The sequence below is a fragment of the Bombina bombina genome, chromosome 5 (assembly GCF_027579735.1).
Source record: "Bombina bombina isolate aBomBom1 chromosome 5, aBomBom1.pri, whole genome shotgun sequence".
Classification (NCBI taxonomy): Eukaryota; Metazoa; Chordata; class Amphibia; order Anura; family Bombinatoridae; genus Bombina; species Bombina bombina.
The window spans coordinates 375272601-375297430 of NC_069503.1; the positions used below are offsets into that span (position 1 = coordinate 375272601).

The 24830-nt window shown below is 42.5% G+C and overlaps 1 protein-coding gene across 3 annotated transcripts in view; it reads right to left on the reverse strand.

Annotated features, from left to right (window-relative positions):
- ANKRD28 (ankyrin repeat domain 28) overlaps window positions 1-24830 on the reverse strand; it is a 1012368-nt gene that overhangs the window by 787499 nt on the left and 200039 nt on the right. For all 3 annotated transcript variants that reach the window (XM_053714205.1, XM_053714203.1, XM_053714204.1), the window contains exon 3: window positions 21193-21271. Coding sequence is in view for 2 of the 3 variants with exons in the window: in XM_053714203.1 (XP_053570178.1) it covers window positions 21193-21271 (79 nt within the window). In the remaining variant the exon portion in view is untranslated. The remainder of the gene's footprint in view (window positions 1-21192; window positions 21272-24830) is intronic.

Genomic DNA, 24830 nt, shown 5'->3' on the forward strand with positions numbered 1-24830 from the left:
ACACTACAAGAGAAATAAATTTATCAGGTAAGCATAAATTATGTTTTCTCTTGTTAAGTGTATCCAGTCCACGGATCATCCATTACTTGTGGGATACCAATACCAAAGCTAAAGTACACGGATGATGGGAGGGACAAGGCAGGAACTTAAATGGAAGGAACCACTGCCTGTAGAACCTTTCTCCCAAAAACAGCCTCCGAAGAAGCAAAAGTATCAAATTTGAAAAATTTGGAAAAAGTATGAAGGGAAGACCAAGTTGCAGCCTTGCAAATCTGTTCAACAGAGGCCTCATTTTTAAAGGCCCAGGTGGAAGCCACAGCTCTAGTAGAACGAGCTGTAATCCTTTCAGGAGGCTGCTGTCCAGCAGTCTCATAGGCTAAACGGATTATACTCCGAAGCCAAAAAGAAAGAGAGGTTGCCGAGGCCTTCTGACCTCTCCTCTGTCCAGAGTAAACAACAAACAGGTTAGATGTTTGGCGAAAATCTTTAGTAGCCTGTAAGTAAAACTTCAAGGCATGGACTACGTCTAGATTATGACCTGGATCCGTAACAAGGAAGCTTGGCGTTCTGGCGAGACGCCATGAGATCCAATTCTGGTTTGCCCCAACGGAGAACCAATTGAGCAAACACCTCCGGATGGCGTTCCCATTCCCCCGGATGAAAAGTCTGACGACTTAGAAAATCCGCTTCCCAGTTCTCTACACCTGGGATATGGATCGCTGACAGGTGGCAAGAGTGAGTCTCTGCCCAGCGAATTATCTTGGAGACTTCTGACATCGCTAGGGAACTCCTGGTTCCCCCTTGATGGTTGATGTAAGCCACAGTTGTGATGTTGTCCGACTGAAATCTGATGAACCTCAGTGTTGCTAGCTGAGGCCAAGCCAGAAGAGCATTGAATATTGCTCTTAACTCCAGAATATTTATTGGGAGGAGTTTCTCCTCCTGAGTCCATGAACCCTGAGCCTTCAGGGAGTTCCAGACTGCACCCCAACCTAGAAGGCTGGCATCTGTTGTTACAATTGTCCAATCTGGTCTGTGAAAGGTCATACCCTTGGACAGATGGGCCCCAGATAACCACCAGAGAAGAGAATCTCTGGTTTCCTGATCCAGATTTAGTAGAGGGGACAAATCTGTGTAATCCCCATTCCACTGACTGAGCATGCATAATTGCAGCGGTCTGAGATGCAGGCGCGCGAATGGCACTATGTCCATCGCCGCTACCATTAAGCCGATTACTTCCATGCACTGAGCCACCGTGGGGCGCGGAATGGAGTGAAGAACACGGCAAGCATTTAGAAGTTTTGATAACCTGGACTCCGTCAGGTAAATTTTCATTTCTACAGAATCTATTAGAGTCCCTAGGAAGGAAACCCTCGTGAGAGGAGATAGAGAACTCTTTTCTTCGTTCACTTTCCACCCATGCGACCTCAGGAATGCCAGAACTATCTCTGTATGAGATTTGGCAATTTGAAAGCTTGACGCCTGTATCAGGATATCGTCCAGGTAAGGAGCCACCGCTATGCCTCGCGGTCTTAGGACCGCCAGAAGTGAGCCCAGAACCTTTGTAAAAATTCTTGGGGCTGTAGCCAACCCGAATGGAAGAGCTACAAATTGGTAATGCCTGTCTAGAAAGGCAAACCTCAGGAACTGATGATCATTCTTGTGAATCGGAATGTGAAGGTAGGCATCCTTTAAGTCCACTGTGGTCATGTACTGACCCTCTTGGATCATGGGTAAAATGGTTCGAATAGTTTCCATCTTGAATGACGGAACTCTGAGGAATTTGTTTAGGATCTTTAAATCCAAAATTGGTCTGAAGGTTCCTTCTTTTTTGGGAACCACAAACAGACTTGAATAAAACCCCTGTTCTTGTTCCGTCCGCGGAACTGGATGGATCACTCCCATTACAAGGAGATCTTGTACGCAGCTTAGGAATGCCTCTTTCTTTATCTGGTTTGCAGATAATCTTGAAAGGTGAAATCTCCCTTGTGGAGGAGAAGCTTTCAAGTCCAGAAGATATCCCTGAGATATGATCTCCAACGCCCAGGGATCCTGAACATCTCTTATATTTAGAACTTAGCCACAAATCTAACTCTCAAAACAAATATTAAAACAAAGTGAGCCGGTACTAGACCTTGGAATACATATGTATAATGGATAAAATTAGTTCAAGCAGGAAAGTTGAGGGCCCCCAAAGGACTAAGAATAATAAGTCTTGTTATAATCTGTAGGCTCCATATGTAGCTATTTTGATAAAAGAGCCTAATATATAGTAAAACCACAGATATCAGTTCACTGGATCTCTAGATACTCGAGAGCATTCTAGGGGAAACTATGCCCTGACTGCACTAAATTGGCCGTAGACAGCGCACCCAGGTTGCTAGAAAACTAAAAATATCTATGGGGCAGAGAGACCCAGCAAACGAGTGTATTTAGTTAAATCCTGTGGTGACTTCAGTACATTAGAGCAGACGTTTCATGCTGGCCCGCAGCCGCAAACATAACAAGGGTACAAGCATATCAAATCTGGCTAAAGCAAACTACTCATTCCATAAGCTCAGTAAAATGACAATCAATGCCTGCAAGCCTAAGGAGGCCTCCCCTCCCTGCCAAAAAGTTACACATGAACTAAGGTTATATTAAGGCTAAAGAGATAAATTCAAAAGCTGTAGTATAACAAGGCACACATAATCAACTTAGTTAATGTAGCGTATACAAGGTGCCATCTAAACATAGAAAATATATTTTATATGTGAACCGTAAATGTCACCTCAGCAAGATGTCAATAATATAAGCGCTGCACCAGCTGTGAAACTCCCGTCGTGGCTAAGTATAATAGCACCCTATGTACATAAAATTGATATTTAGAGTAAGATGGCGCAAGAATCAATTTCACCAGGTCTGCTATGGTCTCCACAAGCTAATGGGGGCAATGAGGGAAAACTTAGGCAGATAACATAGTAGAGATCCTCTTTTAAACACATACATAGATAAAGCACAATTAGAAACCCCAAAGTCACTTAAAACATAGAGAGAAAGGTATTAAATAGAAGTTGGTTACACGCAGTCCTTCCTCCAAGTCACCCCATGCATTAGGGTGAATAATATATAGAGTCCATCATTACTGCAGTATCTATAAAAATAACGGCTCCCAGTCACACTTATAGTATCCCCCTATAAGCTCCTTATCATCCTTAATATCTTAGGAATGCATAGGCTGAAACAGAGTCCCTTGACCTTAAGAACTAAATTCAGACTCCATAAAGGACCAAGGCCTGACAAAAAGATTGCACATCTGGAACATCTGCCAGATGTTTGAGAAACAAGATAGATCAAGCCGAGATTAGACCCTTTAGGGAACTTATCGATAAGCCTTTCTCCAAACCTTCTTGGAGAAAAGACAAAAATCTAGGAATCCTAACTCTACTCCATGAGTAGCCCTTGGAGTCACACCAATAGATATATTTAGTCCATATCTTATGGTAAATCTTACTAGTTACAGGCTTGCAAGCCTGAATCATGGTCTCTATGACCGGGTCAGAAAAACCTTGGTTCAATCCCAAGTCAGTTTCAGAGAAACTAGATTTGGGAAAAGTAAGGACCCTTGAATTAGAAGGTCCTTCCTCCACGGAAGACTCCAAGGTGGCAGAGAAGACATGTCCACCAGATCTGCATACCAAATCCTGCGAAGCCAAGCAGGGGCTGGATCACCGATGACTTCTCCTGCTTGGTTTGAGCTATGACCCGAGGAAGAAACACAAACGGAGGGGACAGGTATGCTATACGGAAAGTCCAAGGAATCGCCAGAGCATCGGTCAGTTCTGCCTGGAGGTCCCTGGACCCTGCCCCGTATCTCGGGAGCTTGGCATTCTGTCAAAATGCCATGAAATCTAATTCCAGTTGACTCCCCTCAAGAATCAGGCTGGAACACTTCCGGATGGAGTTCCCACTCCCCCGGATGGAAGGTCTGCCTGCTCGGCAAGTCCGCCTTCTGGATGTCCACCCTGGGATGAGGATCGCTGCCAGGTAGCAAGAATGGGCCTCCCACTGAATTATCTTGGATACCTCTGTCATTGCTAAGGAACTCTTCATTCCTCCCTGATGATTAACCGACGCTACTGAAGATCTGTTGTCCAACTGGAACCTGACAAACTGGACCGCAGCTAACTGGGGCCAGGCGAGTATTGAAGATCGTTCTCAGTTACAGTAAGTTTATAGAAAGAACCGACTGAGTCCAAACTCCCTGAGCCTTTTGGTAACCCCAGACTGCTCCCCACCCTAGAAGGCTGGCGTCTGATGTCACAATAACCCAAGACGGACTGAAAAAGCAGGTTCCCTGGAAGAGATTATCCAGAGACAACCACCATTGAAGAGAATCCCTGGTCTCCTGTTCAAGTACAATCCGTGGAGACAAGTCTGCATAATCTCCATTCCATTGCCTAAGCATGCTTAACTGCAGAGGTCTGAGATGGAATCAAGCAAACGGGACAAATTGCCGCCACCATCAGCCCGATTACCTCCATACACTGAGCCACTGATGGCCGAGGAGTGGACTAAAGGACTTGACAAGTGTTGATAACCTTTGATTTCCTGACTTCTGTCAGAAAAATCTTCATTTATATGGAATCTATTATGGTTCCCAAGAAGTTTACCGTTGGGTGTGGGACTAAGGAACTCTTTCCACTCGTGAGATTGCAAGAAGGATAACACCATATCCGTGTGGGATCTTGCTTGTTGTAAGGATGGTGCCTGGACTATGATGTCGTCCAGATAGGGTGCCCCTGCAATGCCCCGTAACCGAAGCACTGCCAACAGGGATCCCAGAACCTTTGTAAAGATTCTGGGAGCAGTGGCTAGACCAAAAGAAAGAGCCACACACTGGAAGTGTTTGTCCAGAAAGGCAAAACTTAGGAACTTGTGATGATTCCTGAGAAAGGGAACATGTAGATACACGTCCTTTAAATCCACTGTTGTCATAAATTGACCTTCTTGGATCAGCGGAAGAATGGAACAAATAGTTTCCATCTTAAAGGACGGTACTCTGAGAAATTTGTTTAGACTCTTGAGATCTAAAATCGGTCTGAAGGTTCCCTCTTTTTTTGGGAACCCCAAACAGATTGGAATAAAAACCCTGATCCTGTTCCTGTATTGGAACAGGAACAATCACTCCCAGGTCTGAGAGGTCTCTTACGCAGTGTAAGAACACCTCTCTTTTTGTATGGCAGATAATCTTGAAAGCAGAAACTTGCCTCTGAGATGAAAACTTTTGAACTCCACTTTGTATCCCTGGGACACAATTTCTATTGCCCAAGGAACCTGAAAATCTCGAACCCAAGCCTGAGTAAAGAAGGAAGTCTGCCCCCAACAATATCCAGTCCCGGGTCGGGGGCATGCCCTTCGTGCTGTCTGATTCAACAGCAGGCTTTTTGGATTGTCTTTACTTATTTCAAGATTGATTAGATCCATACAGGTTAGTTTGTTCCTGTTTAGGATAGTAGAGGAAGAATTTCACTCAAAATTTTGAAAGGAATGAAAATTGCTCTGTCGTCCTCCTTTTTTGTTCATCTTATCCTAGGGAACCAAATGACCCTTACCTCCCGCGATATCAGAGAATCTGACAAACCAGGTCCAAATAAGGTCTTCCCTTGTAAGTAATAGCTAGAAGCTTAGACTTAGAGGATACATCCGCAGACCAAGGCTATAACCATAAAAGCTCTGCAGGCTAGAAGGAAAGCATCTGTAATAAAGGAATTAGCCAATTTAAGAGCTTGTATCCTATCCTGGATCTCATCCAGGGGAGTGTCTGTCCTAATAGCGTCAGACAACGCCTCAAACTAATATGACACAGCACTAGTGACGGTAGCAATGCACACAGCTAGTTGTCATTGTAAGCCCTGGTGAGTAACCCCTCTAATTTCTCTTATCCTGTGAGGGCATAGTAGTTCTAGTGGCGGAATCGCCCAGGGTAGCCAAAACCTCCTCAATTAACAAATTGAGGTATTCCATCTAAAAAAGGAAATTTATGCTTACCTGATAAATTGATTTCTTCTACGATACGACGAGTCCACAGATTCATCCTTACTTGTGGAATATTATCCTCCTGCTAACAGGAAGTGGCAAAGAGCACAACAGCAGAGGTGTATATATAGCTCCTCCCTTCTCTCCACCCCCAGTCATTCGACCGAAGGTATAGGAAGAAAAAAGAAAAGCTAAAAGGTGCAGAGGTGACTGAAGTTTTGAAAACAAAAATATAATCTGTCTAATATGACAGGGAGGGCCGTGGACTCGTCGTATCGTAGAAGAAATCAATTTATCAGGTAAGCATAAATTTCCTTTTCTTCTACTAGATACAAGTCCACGGATTCATCCTTACTTGTGGGATACAATACCAAAGCAACAGGACACGGATGAACGGAAGGGACAAGACAGATACCTAAACAGAAGGCAGTGTTAATTTTGACGGCAAATTTCAATTTAGTCTTAGTTTTAGTCTTTTGACTAAAATGCCATTTTAGTTTTAGTCGTCTTTTAGTCATCTGAATTGTTTTAGTTTTAGTCGACTGAATCTCCAGTAGATTTTAGTCGACTAAATCTCCAGTAGATTTTAGTCGACTAAAATCTAAGGAGTTTAGTTAAAGTGTAATGCATTATTTAAGCATTTCTCTATAATTTGCAAACTGATTATATACTCCAGGAGTAAACATAACACCTGTTAATATTTATGGTATTAAGATTTAAACATGTAATACAGACACAGATTTAGCCGTTGTGATATGTAACATCTTTATTAAACTTAAAATTAAATAAAACCAAGTTTCATAAACAAACAGACGTGCAACTTCAAAATATAAAAAAAAACAACCTGTAAACTGTATTGGCTGTATTGAACATATTACCCAATATAAAAACGTTAACAGTTCTCTGGAAATAATTAAAACAAGTATCAAGTAACTCAACACAACAAAAAGTTTCTGCAGCTAGCACGGACACAGCATAACTTAAACCATTATTCGTGGGTTATGCTTATTTCTATAGGAAGAATCAATTCATTGTTCACAGATTTGAAAAATTTTCGGCAACGATATTAGCACTGCTCTAGAACTTCCAAACTCATTATATACTCCTGGAGTAAAGGTTTATTAACCTGTTTCTATTTATGGTATTAAGGTTTGAACATGCAATACAGATTTAACAGATTTACCTTTTGTGGTATATAACATGTCTTTATATATCTTAAAATTTATTAAAATTAAGTTTCGTAAATTTTACAAAAGAGCAGTAATTGGATATGGATTGATTATAACACCTTGCATAAAATGTTTTTGTCAGCAAATTTTGATTTATTTTTAGTCATAGTCTTTTGACTAAAATGTCATTTTAGTTTTAGTCGTATTTTAGTCACCAGAATTTCATTAGTTTTAAAGTCATTTTAGTCTAGTTTTAGTCGACGAAATTAACACTGACAGAAGGCACCACTGCTTGAAGAACTTTTCTCCCAAAAATAGCCTCAGAAGAAGCAAAAGTATCAAATTTGCAAAAGGTATGAAGGGAGGACCAAGTCAACAGAAGCATCGTTTTTAAAAGCCCATGTGGAAGCCACCGCTCTAGTAGAATGAGCTGTAATTTTTTCAGGAGGCTGCTGTCCAACAGTCTCGTATGCCAAATGGATGATGCTTTTCAGCAAAAAAGACAGAGGTAGCCGTAACTTTTTGACCCCTACACTTTCCAGAATAAACAACAAATAGAGAAGATGTTTGACGGAAATCCTTGGTCACTTGTAAGTAAAACTTAAAGGCACGAACCACGTCCAAGTTATGTAACAGACGCTCCTTCTTAGAAGAAGGATTAGGACACAGAGAAGGAACAACAATTTCCTGATTAATATTCTTATTTGAAACAACCTTAGGAAGGAATCCAGGTTTAGTACGCAAAACCATCTTATCAGAATGAAATATAAGATAAGGCGAGTCACATTGTAACGCAGAAACCTCAGAAACGCTTCGAGCAGAAGAGATAGCAACTAAAAACAAAACTTTCCAAGATAAAAGCTTAATATCTATGGAATGCATGGGTTCAAACGGAACCCCTTGAAGAACATTGAGAACTAAATTCAAACTCCATGGCGGAGCGACAGGTTTAAACACAGGCTTGATTCTGACTAAAGCCTGACAAAACGACTGAACGTCTGGGACATCCGCCAGACGCTTGTGTAGTAAAATTGACAAAGCAGAAATGTGTCCCTTTAAGGAACTAGCCGATAATCAATTCTCCAATCCTTCTTGGAGAAAGGACAAAATCATAGGAATCCTAACCCTACTCCACGAGTAGCCCTTAGATTCGCACCAATAAAGATATTTACGCCATATCTTATGGTAAATTTTCCTAGTGACAGGCTTCCAAGCCTGAATCAAGGTATCAATGACCGACTCAGAGAATCCCGGCTTAGATAAAAATCAAGGTTCAATCTCCAGGCAGTCAGCTGCAGAGAATTTAGATTTGGATGTTGGAAGGAACGGACCTTGAATGAGAAGGTCCTGTCTCAGTGGCAGTTTCCACGGTGGCAGAGATGACATTTCCACTAGATCTGCATACCAAGTCCTGCGTGGCCACGCAGGCGCTATCAAGATTACCGAAGCCCTGTCCGACTGGAATCTCATGAATTTGGCCAAAGCCAACTGAGGCCACGCTTGAAGCGCGTTGAATATTGCCCTCAGTTCCAGAATATTGATTGGTAGTAGGGACTCCTCCTGAGTCCAAACACCCTGAGCCTTCAGGGAATTCCAGACTGCACCCCAGCCCAAGAGGCTGGCGTCCGTCGTCACTATGACCCATGCTGGCCTGCGGAAGCACATTCCCTGGGACAGATGATCCTGTGACAACCACCAAAGAAGAGAGTCTCTGGTCTTTAGAACCAGATTTATCTGAGGAGATAAATCCGCATAATCCCCATTCCACTGTCTGAGCATGCACAGCTGCAGTGGTCTGAGATGTAAGCGATGTCCATTGCCGCTACCATTAATCCAATGACCTCCATACACTGCGCCACTGATGGTCGAGGAATGGACTGAACTGCTCGGCAAGTAGTTAGGATTTTTTTACTTTCTGACCTCCGACAGAAATAATTTTTTCTCTATCAGAGTTCCTAAGAATGGAACTCTTGTCAGTGGAACTAGTGAACTCTTTTGTATATTCACCTTCCACCCGTGAGTTCTTAGAAAAGCCAACACGATGTCCGTGTGAGATTTGGCTAGCTGGTAAGTTGATGCCTGAATCAAAATGTCATCCAGATAGGGCGCCACTGCTATGCCCCACGGCCTTAGAACCGCCAGAAGGGACCCTAGCACCTTTGTGAAGATTCTGGGAGCTGTGGCCAACCCGAAAGGGAGGACCACAAACTGGTAGTGTTTGTCCAGGAAGGCGAACCTGAGAAACTAGCGATGATCTTTGTGGATAGGAATGTTAAGATATGCATCCTTTAAGTCCACGGTAGTCATATATTGACCCTCCTGGATCATTGGTAAAATAGTTTGTATGGTCTCCATCTTGAACGATGGGACTCTGAGAAATTTGTTTAGGCATTTGAGATCTAAAATCGGTCTGAAGTTTTTCTCTTTTTTGAGAACCACGAACATATTTGAGTAAAACCCCTGCCCCGGTTCAAGTTTTGGAACTGGGCAGATTACACCCATGGTATATAGGTATTCTACACAGCGTAAGAACGCCTCTCTTTTTGTCTGGTCTACAGACAAACGTGAAAGATGAAATCTTCCCCTTGGGAGAAAATCCTTGAACGCTAGTCGATACCCCTGGGTCACGATTTCTAATGCCCAGGGATCCTGAACATCCCTTGCCCAAGCCTGAGCGAAGAGAGAAAGTCTGCCCCCTACTAGATCCGGTCCGGATCAGGGGCTGCCCCTTCATGCTGTCATGGTAGCAGCAGCGGGCTTCTTGGTCTGTTTACCTTTATTCCAGGTCTGGTTAGGTCTCTAGACTGACTTGGATTGTGCAAAATTCCCCTCCTGCTTTGGGGCGGAGGAGGAAGTAGAGGGTCCACCTTTAAAATTTTGGAACGAAAATTATTTTGTTTAGCCCTCATTTTAACCGTCTTGTCCTGAGGAAGGGCATGACCTTTACCTCCAGTGATGTCTTAAATGATCTCCTTTAGTTCAGGCACGAATAGGGTCTCACCTTTAAAAGGAATAGCTAAAAGTTTAGATTTTGATGAAACATCAGCAGACCAAGACTTAAGCCATAACGCTCTATGCGCTAAAATGGCAAAGACTGCATTTTTTGCCGCTAATTTAGCCATTTGAAAGGCGGCATCGGTAATAAAAGAATTAGCTAGCTTGAGAGCCTTAATTCTAACCAAAATATCATCTAATGGGGTTTCAACCTTAAGAGACTCCTCAAGAGCCTCAAACCAAAAAGCTGCTGCAGTAGTTATTGGAACAATGCATGCTATAGGTTGTAGAAGAAAACCCTGATGAATAAACAATTTCTTTAACCCCTTAAGGACCAGCGACGTACCCTGTATGTCACTGGCCTTTTTTGGGACTTCTTTTATAGCGCAGTCTTGCCACCAGTGTTGAGACTGCTCTATTCCACAAAGCCTGCTGGAGGGAGGGCATTAATAGCATGTTCTTGCTAGACTTGTGCTATTATGTCCTGAAAAAACCCTTAACGACCAGTGACATACAGGGTACATTGTGGTCATTAAGGGGTTAAAAGACCCTCTAATTTTTTATCTATAGGATCTTTGAAAGCACAACTGTCCTCAATAGGTATAGTTGCACGCTTAGCCAGGGTAGAAATAGCTCCCTCCACCTTAGGGACTGTCTGCCAGGAATCCCGAATGGTGTCAGATATGTGAAACATTTTCTTAAAAGTAGGAGGGGGAGAGAACGGAATGCCTGGTCTATCCCATTCCTTAGTAACAATGTCTGAAATCCTTCTAGGGACTGGAAAAACATTAGTGTAAGTAGGGACCTCTAGATATTTATCCATTTTACACAATTTCTCTGGTGGAATTACAATAGGGTCACAATCATCCAGAGTCGCTAAAACCTCCCGGAGTAACAAGCGGAGGTGTTCAAGCTTAAACTTAAAGGCCGTTACATCTGAGTCTGTTTGAGGGAACTTCTTTCCTGAGTCTGAAAGCTCTCCCTCAGACAGCAAATGGCCAATAAAGCATCAGAGGGCTCAGCATTTACTCTAATACCTGACCTGCTGCGCTTACCATATAAACCTGGCAGTTTAGATAATACCTCTGTAAGGGTAGTAGACATTACTTCAGCCATATCTTGCAGGGTAAAAGAATTAGACGCACTAGAAGTACTTGGCGTCGCTTGAGCGGGCGTTAAAGGTTGTGACACTTGGGGAGAATTGGATGGCATAACCTGATTCTCTTTCTCAGACTGAGAATCATCCTGAGACATACTTTTATCACCTAAAATATGTTCTTTGCAATGTAAAGCCCTTTCAGTACATGGACACATTTTAGGTGGGGGTTCCGCAATGGCTTCTAAACACAGAGCATTGACTTTCCTCAATGTCAGACATGTTGAACAGGCTAGTAATAACCACAAAAACTCTTGAAAACACTTTATTTAATGAAAAACACAACAATCTGAAAAACGGTACTGCACCTTTAAGAGTAAAAAACTGCTTTAAAAAGTTATAACACTCACAATTTTAGCATATATGTGTCTTATCTGGCAGCCTAAGATTGCACCACAAGTAAGGTACAATTAACCCTCTATGAGAAAAAACGTTACCCAAAACGTTATGAAAAATAAAATAGCAACCCCCTGCACCTCGCCACAGCTCTGCTGTGGCACCTACCTGCCCTCTGGGGTCTGAGAACTCTCACTTCGATTAGGCTATCTCTTCAGTTTAGGCCCACCGGAGCTGGAGGTTGCTGCCTTCACGTGAAATACAACTGCGCATCTAAGGCGCAAAATTAGGCCCCGCCCATCTTATACGATGTCTCTGCCTAGTAAAAAATCGCTGTAAAGCAGTATAGGAACTAGCCATGGGGGTTTTCATATACCCAATACAATACTGTCAGCCATGTGAAACCCTCCAGTGCCATCAAACATACAAATGTTTGTTCATAAAAACGTTATTTGCCCCTGCACATGAAAATCGTTTTCACTCAAACATTATGCTACCAGTGTCATTCAATTTTTAGCCCCATAATATACAGGTCCCAGTAACATCCCTTCATTGCATCTAGGATTACTGCTTACCCCTTCCCTCATGGGAACTATGTTAGCCGTTCTGAAATACCAGTGTCTCTCCAGAAAAAAATGACTGAACATACCTCAATGCTTGTAGCATGAAAAACTATCCCCACACTGAAGCTTCTCAAGTACTCATCAGCCATTCTGTGGGAACTCCTCTGGATCTTAGTGACCACTGCTAAGATCATCAACCTCCAGGCAGAAATCTTCTTCCATCTGCTGCCTGAGGAAAAATAACACTCACCAGTACCATTTAAAATAAAAAAAAGTCTTGCTTGAAGAAAATAAAAACTATCATTTTATCACCTCTTTCACTTTACCTCTTCCTATTACTAGTATAGGCAAAGAGAATGACAGGGGGTGGAGAGAAGGGAGGAGCTATATATACAGCTCTGCCGTGGTGCTCTTTGCCACTTCCTGTTAGCAGGAGGATAATATCCCACAAGTAAGGATGAATCCGTGGACTCTTATCTAGTAGAAGAAAACTGAAAGCGAACAACCTCAGGATCAGATAAAGATATTATTCCATCTGAGTCTGAGAATTCCCCCTCAGATACTATCAAAGTATCTTCCCCTTACAGGTTACAAGGAAGAAACGTTCAGAATAGCACTACTGAATCAATCATCCTAAATGATTGAAATCATGCCCTCTAGTAGTTTTCTACCTCGTGGGAAAAACAGAAAAAGCATGAAATACAGAGTAACTCCAGGTGGAGTGTGAAAGGAAGTGCAGGGCACTGCATGTGGGCCATACATTTTTTGAGATACTATAGGAGAAATTGTGGCATAGCTTGACCATTGTCAATAAACTCCTAAACAGCAAGAGTCTTAGAAGGAATAGGCTCAGAAAAGAGTGAAAAAAAAATTATTAAAAATTAACACATAAAAAAACGTTACTGTCTCTTTAAAACTTAAAATGTAACTTTATTTTTGTGTGAAGAATTAAAATAAAACAGTACAGAATCACTGCAGAACCTAGCTACACCTCAGCTAAACCTTGCTGAGGTGGTCCTCTAATACCCAAAACATTATTATATTTTGGTGCATAATGGCTGTTAACATAAAAACAGAATTTATGTTTACCTGATAAATTGCTTTCTCCAACGGTGTGTCCGGTCCACGGCGTCATCCTTACTTGTGGGATATTCTCTTCCCCAACAGGAAATGGCAAAGAGCCCAGCAAAGCTGGTCACATGATCCCTCCTAGGCTCCGCCTACCCCAGTCATTCGACCGACGTTAAGGAGGAATATTTGCATAGGAGAAACCATATGATACCGTGGTGACTGTAGTTAAAGAAAATAAATTATCAGACCTGATTAAAAAACCAGGGCGGGCCGTGGACCGGACACACCGTTGGAGAAAGCAATTTATCAGGTAAACATAAATTCTGTTTTCTCCAACATAGGTGTGTCCGGTCCACGGCGTCATCCTTACTTGTGGGAACCAATACCAAAGCTTTAGGACACGGATGATGGGAGGGAGCAAATCAGGTCACCTAGATGGAAGGCACCACGGCTTGCAAAACCTTTCTCCCAAAAATAGCCTCAGAAGAAGCAAAAGTATCAAACTTGTAAAATTTGGTAAAAGTGTGCAGTGAAGACCAAGTCGCTGCCCTACATATCTGATCAACAGAAGCCTCGTTCTTGAAGGCCCATGTGGAAGCCACAGCCCTAGTGGAATGAGCTGTGATTCTTTCGGGAGGCTGCCGTCCGGCAGTCTCGTAAGCCAATCTGATGATGCTTTTAATCCAAAAAGAGAGAGAGGTGGAAGTTGCTTTTTGACCTCTCCTTTTACCGGAATAAACAACAAACAAGGAAGATGTTTGTCTAAAATCCTTTGTAGCATCTAAATAGAATTTTAGAGCGCGAACAACATCCAAATTGTGCAACAAACGTTCCTTCTTCGAAACTGGTTTCGGACACAGAGAAGGTACGATAATCTCCTGGTTAATGTTTTTGTTAGAAACAACTTTTGGAAGAAAACCAGGTTTAGTACGTAAAACCACCTTATCTGCATGGAACACCAGATAAGGAGGAGAACACTGCAGAGCAGATAATTCTGAAACTCTTCTAGCAGAAGAAATTGCAACCAAAAACAAAACTTTCCAAGATAATAACTTAATATCAACGGAATGTAAGGGTTCAAACGGAACCCCCTGAAGAACTGAAAGAACTAAGTTGAGACTCCAAGGAGGAGTCAAAGGTTTGTAAACAGGCTTGATTCTAACCAGAGCCTGAACAAAGGCTTGAACATCTGGCACAGCTGCCAGCTTTTTGTGAAGTAACACAGACAAGGCAGAAATCTGTCCCTTCAGGGAACTTGCAGATAATCCTTTTTCCAATCCTTCTTGAAGGAAGGATAGAATCTTAGGAATCTTAACCTTGTCCCAAGGGAATCCTTTAGATTCACACCAACAGATATATTTTTTCCAAATTTTGTGGTAAATCTTTCTAGTTACAGGCTTTCTGGCCTGAACCAGAGTATCGATAACAGAATCTGAGAACCCTCGCTTCGATAAGATCAAGCGTTCAATCTCCAAGCAGTCAGCTGGAGTGAGACCAGATTCGGATGTTCGAACGGACCTTGAACAAGAAGGTCTCGTCTCAAAGGTAGCTTCCATGGTGGAGCCGATGACATATTCACCAGATCTGCATACCAAGTCCTGCGTGGCCACGCAGGAGCTATCAAGATCACCGACGCCCTTTCCTGATTGATCCTGGCTACCAGCCTGGGGATGAGAGGAAACGGCGGGAATACATAAGCTAGTTTGAAGGTCCAAGGTGCTACTAGTGCATCCACTAGAGCCGCCTTGGGATCCCTGGATCTGGACCCGTAGCAAGGAACTTTGAAGTTCTGACGAGAGGCCATCAGATCCATGTCTGGAATGCCCCACAGTTGAGTGACTTGGGCAAAGATTTCCGGATGGAGTTCCCACTCCCCCGGATGTAATGTCTGACGACTCAGAAAATCCGCTTCCCAATTTTCCACTCCTGGGATGTGGATAGCAGACAGGTGGCAGGAGTGAGACTCCGCCCATAGAATGATTTTGGTCACCTCTTCCATCGCCAGGGAACTCCTTGTTCCCCCCTGATGGTTGATGTACGCAACAGTTGTCATGTTGTCTGATTGAAACCGTATGAACTTGGCCCTCGCTAGCTGAGGCCAAGCCTTGAGAGCATTGAATATCGCTCTCAGTTCCAGAATATTTATCGGTAGAAGAGATTCTTCCCAAGACCAAAGACCCTGAGCTTTCAGGGATCCCCAGACCGCGCCCCAGCCCATCAGACTGGCGTCGGTCGTGACAATGACCCACTCTGGTCTGCGGAAGGTCATCCCTTGTGACAGGTTGTCCAGGGACAGCCACCAACGGAGTGAGTCTCTGGTCCTCTGATTTACTTGAATCCTCGGAGACAAGTTTGTATAGTCCCCATTCCACTGACTGAGCATGCACAGTTGTAATGGTCTTAGATGAATGCACGCAAAAGGAACTATGTCCATTGCCGCTACCATCAAACCTATCACTTCCATGCACTGCGCTATGGAAGGAAGAGGAACGGAATGAAGTATCCGACAAGAGTCTAGAAGTTTTGTTTTTCTGGCCTCTGTCAGAAAAATCCTCATTTCTAAGGAGTCTATTATTGTTCCCAAGAAGGGAACCCTTGTTGACGGAGATAGAGAACTCTTTTCCACGTTCACTTTCCATCCGTGAGATCTGAGAAAGGCCAGGACGATGTCCGTGTGAGCCTTTGCTTGAGGAAGGGACGACGCTTGAATCAGAATGTCGTCCAAGTAAGGTACTACAGCAATGCCCCTTGGTCTTAGCACAGCTAGAAGGGACCCTAGTACCTTTGTGAAAATCCTTGGAGCAGTGGCTAATCCGAAAGGAAGCGCCACGAACTGGTAATGCTTGTCCAGGAATGCGAACCTTAGGAACCGATGATGTTCCTTGTGGATAGGAATATGTAGATACGCATCCTTTAAATCCACCGTGGTCATGAATTGACCTTCCTGGATGGAAGGAAGAATTGTTCGAATGGTTTCCATTTTGAACGATGGAACCTTGAGAAACTTGTTTAAGATCTTGAGATCTAAGATTGGTCTGAACGTTCCCTCTTTTTTGGGAACTATGAACAGATTGGAGTAGAACCCCATCCCTTGTTCTCCTAATGGAACAGGATGAATCACTCCCATTTTTAACAGGTCTTCTACACAACGTAAGAATGCCTGTCTTTTTATGTGGTCTGAAGACAACTGAGACCTGTGGAACCTCCCCCTTGGGGGAAGCCCCTTGAATTCCAGAAGATAACCTTGGGAGACTATTTCTAGCGCCCAAGGATCCAGAACATCTCTTGCCCAAGCCTGAGCGAAGAGAGAGAGTCTGCCCCCCACCAGATCCGGTCCCGGATCGGGGGCCAACATTTCATGCTGTCTTGGTAGCAGTGGCAGGTTTCTTGGCCTGCTTTCCCTTGTTCCAGCCTTGCATTGGTCTCCAAGCTGGCTTGGCTTGAGAAGTATTACCCTCTTGCTTAGAGGACGTAGCACCTTGGGCTGGTCCGTTTCTACGAAAGGGACGAAAATTAGGTTTATTTTTGGCCTTGAAAGGCCGATCCTGAGGAAGGGCGTGGCCCTTACCCCCAGTGATATCAGAGATAATCTCTTTCAAGTCAGGGCCAAACAGCGTTTTCCCCTTGAAAGGAATGTTAAGTAGCTTGTTCTTGGAAGACGCATCAGCTGACCAAGATTTCAACCAAAGCGCTCTGCGCGCCACAATAGCAAACCCAGAATTCTTAGCCGCTAACCTAGCCAATTGCAAAGTGGCGTCTAGGGTGAAAGAATTAGCCAATTTGAGAGCATTGATTCTGTCCATAATCTCCTCATAAGGAGGAGAATCACTATCGACCGCCTTTACCAGCTCATCGAACCAGAAACACGCGGCTGTAGCGACAGGGACAATGCATGAAATTGGTTGTAGAAGGTAACCCTGCTGAACAAACATCTTTTTAAGTAAACCTTCTAATTTTTTATCCATAGGATCTTTGAAAGCACAACTATCTTCTATGGGTATAGTGGTGCGTTTGTTTAAAGTGGAAACCGCTCCCTCGACCTTGGGGACTGTCTGCCATAAGTCCTTTCTGGGGTCGACCATAGGAAACAATTTTTTAAATATGGGGGGAGGGACGAAAGGAATACCGGGCCTTTCCCATTCTTTATTTACAATGTCCGCCACCCGCTTGGGTATAGGAAAAGCTTCTGATAGCCCCGGGACCTCTAGGAACTTGTCCATTTTACATAGTTTCTCTGGGATGACCAACTTGTCACAATCATCCAGAGTGGATAATAGCTCCTTAAGCAGAATGCGGAGATGTTCCAACTTAAATTTAAACGTAATCACATCAGGTTCAGCTTGTTGAGAAATGTTCCCTGAATCAGTAATTTCTCCCTCAGACAAAACCTCCCTGGCCCCATCAGACTGGTTTAGGGGCCCTTCAGAACCATTATTATCAGCGTCGTCATGCTCTTCAGTATCTAAAACAGAGCAGTCGCGCTTACGCTGATAAGTGTGCATTTTGGCTAAAATGTTTTTGACAGAATTATCCATTACAGCCGTTAATTGTTGCATAGTAAGGAGTATTGGCGCGCTAGATGTACTAGGGGCCTCCTGAGTGGGCAAGACTCGTGTAGACGAAGGAGGGAATGATGCAGTACCATGCTTACTCCCCTCACTTGAGGAATCATCTTGGGCATCATTGTCATTGTCACATAAATCACATTTATTTAAATGAGAAGGAACTCTGGCTTCCCCACATTCAGAACACAGTCTATCTGGTAGTTCAGACATGTTAAACAGGCATAAACTTGATAACAAAGTACAAAAAACGTTTTAAAATAAAACCGTTACTGTCACTTTAAATTTTAAACTGAACACACTTTATTACTGCAATTGCGAAAAAATATGAAGGAATTGTCCAAAATTCACCAAAATTTCACCACAGTGTCTTAAAGCCTTAAAAGCATTGCACACCAAATTTGGAAGCTTTAACCCTTAAAATAACGGAACCGGAGCCGTTTTTAACTTTAACCCCTTTACAGTCCCTGGTATCTGCTTTGCTGAGACCCAACCAAGCCCAAAGGGGAATACGATACCAAATGACGCCTTCAGAAAGTCTTTTCTATGTATCAGAGCTCCTCACACATGCGACTGCATGTCATGCCTCTCAAAAACAAGTGCGCAACACCGGCGCGAAAATGAGGCTCTGCCTATGATTTGGGAAAGCCCCTAAGAATAAGGTGTCTAAAACAGTGCCTGCCGATATAATCTTATCAAAATACCCAGATTAAATGATTCCTCAAGGCTAAATATGTGTTAATAATGAATCGATTTAGCCCAGAAAAAGTCTACAGTCTTAATAAGCCCTTGTGAAGCCCTTATTTACTATCTTAATAAACATGGCTTACCGGATCCCATAGGGAAAATGACAGCTTCCAGCATTACATCGTCTTGTTAGAATGTGTCATACCTCAAGCAGCAAGAGACTGCTCACTGTTCCCCCAACTGAAGTTAATTCCTCTCAACAGTCCTGTGTGGAACAGCCATGGATTTTAGTAACGGTTGCTAAAATCATTTTCCTCATACAAACAGAAATCTTCATCTCTTTTCTGTTTCTGAGTAAATAGTACATACCAGCACTATTTCAAAATAACAAACTCTTGATTGAATAATAAAAACTACAGTTAAACACTAAAAAACTCTAAGCCATCTCCGTGGAGATGTTGCCTGTACAACGGCAAAGAGAATGACTGGGGTAGGCGGAGCCTAGGAGGGATCATGTGACCAGCTTTGCTGGGCTCTTTGCCATTTCCTGTTGGGGAAGAGAATATCCCACAAGTAAGGATGACGCCGTGGACCGGACACACCTATGTTGGAGAAACATTATTGCTTTTAATATAAAAAAGTCCGGAATGTAGCTACAACATTGTCCGGTCCCCTAACAGTAACTCTTGTACAATATGGTAACATTAATCGTTATGTTTAACAGTAACTCTTGTACCATTTAGCTGTAAAAAGGTTGTAAAAGGTCCGCAACGCAGCTGTAACGCTGTCAGGAACCACTTTACTAAAAACACAACATTCTGTGCTAATCAGTCCCTCTGATTTCGAAGCGGCATTGAGGAAGAGCACGCAGTGCAAAACTGGCGCCATACGAAGCTCTGCCCATCGTGGGCATAACAACCATGTAGCTCCCGGTCGCCATTACTATTGTGATAACAACTACGCCACCGGGAGCTAACTGAGCCTGCAATAAACCTGGGGGCAAATTTGGCTACCGCTTCTCGATCTCAGCCTAGCCCAATTTGATAAAATTGCCTTTCCTAATTACATCCAACAACCAAATCCAGACTTCCAAGATATCCAGAAACAGCTATATACATGCTAGTACCCGAGAAGTCTGAGTAAACATATGCCATTGCCAACTTTGCTTGAAGACCGATGACAAATTGCCACTGCCACAGTCTCTTGTTTTGAAAAAGGTGTCTCTGGAATCAAAACATTTTTAGGAGCAAGACACATTTCTGAGGGACAAATATAATCAATTAATTCTATTTTAGAATAGAGGGCCAACTTATGCTATCCAATGCATTAACAGTTTATGCAATATTAGCTATCACAGCACCATTAGCATTAAGCTTCAATCAATATTAAATCTGCCAATAGTATGTCCAGGATGCCTTGTGATTGTTTAGCAACCATCTTTCTATAGGCCTGCATATCCAATGTATACAACTTTTATTATAAAGGACATAACAAGTAAGGCACCTTAAACAAAAACATTCTTTTTAAATTTGTTTCAGTTTTTTTTGTCCATTGGATATATTAAAAGGTGTCAGCATCATCCACTAGAAACAGTTTTATCACTAGACCAAAAATACAAGTATAAATTGTAAAAGATTGAACTTTTTATTCAGTAACCAGCAATGTTGCATAAGATTATTTTTGAGTCAGTTAATTGGAAACATTTAAATGCTTTCTTTTAGCACAGAATATTTAAAACGAGGTTGGTCATACAAGAAACAAGCCTCTGTGGAAATGCCAAAGAAAATACCAATCAGTATTAGTTGATATAGAAGGAATTGACTATTGAATGTAGTGGGATTCTCTCATAGCTTGGATATTTGTAATTGTGGCAAAATGAAATGTAATAGTCTTATCTTCATTAACTGGAATACAAAGCCAAATTTCTTGTCATCTATCAGATGTACTTCTCACATTTTGACATTGCAGCAATCTCGGGCTCCAAACTATCATAGGCAGGCAGAGCTCAGTACAACAAATGCAGAAATGTCAGTCTCTACATTAGTTTTTCAAGGCACATTAATAGTATATGGGGCTACAAGGAACAGAAAAGAAGTCTCAAAAGTATTATGCCTCATCATAAAAACAATTTCAGTGGGAAAATATTTTGTTTACATTATTTTTTTGTGAAATGTGAGATTGTAGGGCAGAATTATCTATTTTGTTGGAGCAAACTTATTAAGGCAAAATACAAATATGAAAATCATTAAAGACATTAAAAGCACTGTAAAATAAAATCACAGCCTCCCAAACCACCAGTTCATGCTTAATATTCCAAGACTGATAGCACAGACTAACTACTGCTATAAACTTGTGCCTGCATCGCAAATTATATTGAATTTAAAGAAGAATAATCAAAATTATATATGCATCAAAAATGAAGCTTAACAGCCACACAAGGTGCCAAACACAAATCTCTTTTGACAGCCAAAGTAAATAGAAAACGAAGCGAAAGATCAAAAAAATGTGAAAGATCAAAAAAATAAAAACATAAATGACAAATAGAAGTAAACTGAAGGAAGGAAATAAGCTTTGAAAGATATGGAGGCAAAAAATGTATATATATTCTAAAGTGATTAACAAAAAGGTTAACATACCAGATAAAATAAGAAGCTCAATTATCTCAGCATCACCCAAGTATGCAGCAGCATGAAGTGGGGTTCTTTTTTCGTTATCCTGTAGATTGAGGAAAAAGAGTATCAATATTGTACATACAAAAAATATTTTAAGTTTAACAGCTTTATCTAATAACAGTTATGTGAAAAGATGGATTAACACTTGTTAGATGTCCTTTATAACACTAGAGCAATTTTTACTCTTGGGCAAGCATTCCTCCAATAAATATAACCCCCCCCCCCCTTCTCTAAGGGCTGTATTTTGCATACAGCCAAGCTGTAAAAATAGCTAAACACTAACAGAGTCTGGAGATGTGTAGAAAACTTCTTTAAAAGTCAAGGTAAAATCACTCCCCTCCCACCCACCTAAGGTTATAGCACATAAATTTGATATAGTACTTTTGTACTGACCTCAGAGTGAAATTTAAAAAAAAAAACGGGGAGGTACAGAAAAATTCCAATAATAAAAATTAAAAAAATTATGCTTACCTGATAAATGTATTTCTTTTTCGACATGATGAGTCCACGGATCATTATTAATTACTGCTGGGAATATCACTCCTGCCCAGCAGGAGGCGGCAAAGATCACCACAGCAAAGCTGTTAAATATCACCTACCATCCTTCCCACCCCATTCATTCGACCGAAGTAAAGGAGAAAAAGGAAGCAACAAGGGGCAGAGGTGTCTGAAGTTTATAACATATCAACAACCTGTCTCAAAAACAGGGCGGGCCGTGGACTCATCGTGTCAAAAAAGAAATAAATTTATCAGGTAAGCATACATTTTCTCTCTTTTTAATGACACGATGAGTCCACGGATCATCATTAATTACTGTTGGGAATCAATACCCAAGCTAGAGTACACAGATAAGGGAGGGACAAGACAGGAACCTAAACTGAAGGCACCACTGCTTGAAGAACCTTTAACTAACACCTAACTTTACCACTTCCTTGCTCTAACGTAGGCAAAGAGAATGACTGGGGTGGGAGGGAAGGGAGGTGATATTTAACAGCTTTGCGGAGGTGCACTTTGCCGCCTCCTGCTTGGCCGGAGCGATATTCCCAACAGTAATTAATGATGATCCATGGACTCATCGTGTCATTAAAAAAGAAAAACATTATTTAACTGACAGAAATTTGAGAATTTATAAAAAAAAAAAAGAAAAAAAAATAAGCTTGTAAAAAACTAAACTTATGCTTACCTGATAAATTTATTTCTCTTGTGGTGTATCCAGTCCACGGGTTCATCCATTACTTGTGGGATATTCTCCTTCCCAACAGGAAGTTGCAGTGGTCTGAGATGTAGGCGGGCAAACGGAACTATGTCCATTGCCACTACCATTAATCCGATTACCTCCATACACTGAGCCACTGATGGACGAGAAATGGAATAAAGAGAACGGCAGGAAGTTAGAAGTTTTGACAACCTGACCTCTGTCAGATAAATCTTCATTTCTACTGAATCTATCAGAGTTCCTAGGAAGGAAACTCTTGTGAGAGGTGAGAGAGAACTCTTTCCTTCGTTCACCTTCCACCTGTGAGACCTTAGGAATGCCAGAACAATGTCCGTATGGGACCTGGCGATTTGAAAAGTTGACGCCTGTATCAGGATGTCGTCTAGGTAAGGGGCTACTGCTATACCCCGTGGTCTTAGAACCGCCAGAAGGGACCCTAGAACCTTCGTAAAGAGATTGTTAGTGCCGTGGCTAACCCGAAGGGAAGAGCCACAAACTGGTAATGCCTGTCTAGGAAGGCGAACCTGAGAAACCGATGATGATCCCTGTGTATTGGAATATGTAGATAAGCATCCTTTAAATCCACGGTAGTCATATATTGACCCTCCTGGATCATAGGTAGGATGGTTCGAATAGTCTCCATCTTGAAGGATGGGACCCTGAGAAATTTGTTTAGGATCTTGAGATCCAAGATTGGTCTGAAAGTTCCCTCTTTCTTGGGAACTATAAACAGATTTGAATAGAAGTCCTGCCCCTGTTCTTCCTTTAGAACTGGGTGGATCACTCCCATAAGTAGTAGGTCTTGAACGCAATGTAAGAATGCCTCTTTATCTGGTTTGCAGATAATTGTGAGAGATGAAATCTCCCCTTTGGAGATGAAGCTATGAAATCCAGAAGATATCCCTGGGAAACAATCTCCAGAGCCCAGGGATCCTGGACGTCTCTTGCCCAAGCCTGGGCGAAGAGAGAAAGTCTGCCCCCCCACTAGATCCGGTCCCGGATCAGGGGCTACTCCTTCATGCTGTCTTAGAGGCAGCAGCAGGCTTTTTGGCCTGTTTCCCCTTGTTCCAAGCCTGGTTAGGTCTCCAGACTGGCTTGGACTGGGCAAAATTTCCCTCTTGTTTTGTAGAAGAAGAAGATGATGAAGCTGCGCCACTCTTGAAGTTTCGAAAGGAACGAAAATTAGTCTGTTTGGTCCTTAACTTGTTGAACCTATCCTGGGGAAGGGCGTTGCCTTTTCCTCCAGTAATATCAGAAATGATCTCCTTCAGTCCAGGCCCAAATAGGGTCTGCCCTTTGAAGGGGATCTTGAGAAGTTTAGACTTTGAAGTGACATCAGCTGACCAGGATTTAAGCCATAGCGCCCTACGTGCCTGAATGGCAAAACCTGAATTTTTAGCCGTTAGCTTGGTTAAATGAAAAACGGCGTCATAAATAAATGAATTGGCTAACTTAAGAGCTTTAAGCCTGTCAAGGATATCATCCAACAGTGTCTCTACCTGTAAAGCCTCCTCCAGAGACTCGAACCAGAAAGCCGCTGCAGCAGTGACTGGGGCAATGCATGCAAGAGGCTGGAGAATAAAACCTTGTTGTATAAAGATTTTCTTAAGGAAACCCTCTAATTTCTTATCCATAGGAACTAGGAAAGCACAACTGTCCTCGACAGGAATAGTTGTACGCTTAGCTAGGGTAGAGACTGCTCCCTCCACCTTAGGGACCGTCTGCCACAAGTCCCGTGTAGCGGCATCTATAGGAAACATTTTCTTAAAAGCAGGAGGGGGAGAGAACGGCACAACTGGTCTTTCCCATTCCTTAGTAATAATTTCTGAAAACCTCTTAGGGATTGGAAAAACATCAGTGTAAACAGGCACTGCAAAGTATTTGTCCATTTTACACAATTTCTCTGGGACTACAATGGTGTCACAGTCATCCAGAGTCGCTAAAACCTCCCTGAGCAACACGCGGAGGTGTTCAAGCTTAAATTTAAATGCTGTCATTTCAGAGTCAGACTGAAGCAACGCCTTCCCTGAATCAGAGAAGTCACCCACAGATAGAAGCTCTCCTGCTTCAACTTCTGCACATTGTGAGGGTATATCAGACATAGCTACTAAAGTGTCAGAGAGCTCTGTATTTGTTCTAGCCCCAGAGCTGTCTCGCTTTCCTTGTAACCCTGGCAGTTTGGACAAAACCTCTGTGAGGGTATGATTCATAACTGCCGCCATGTCTTGTAAAGTAAACGCATTGGACGCGCTAGATGTACTTGGCATTCCTTGAGCGGGAGTTATAGGTTCTGACACGTGGGGAGAGCTAGATGGCATAACCTCCCTTTTGTCAGTCTCAGAAACCTCAGGTGATAAAGCCATAATATGGTCTTTATAACTTATAG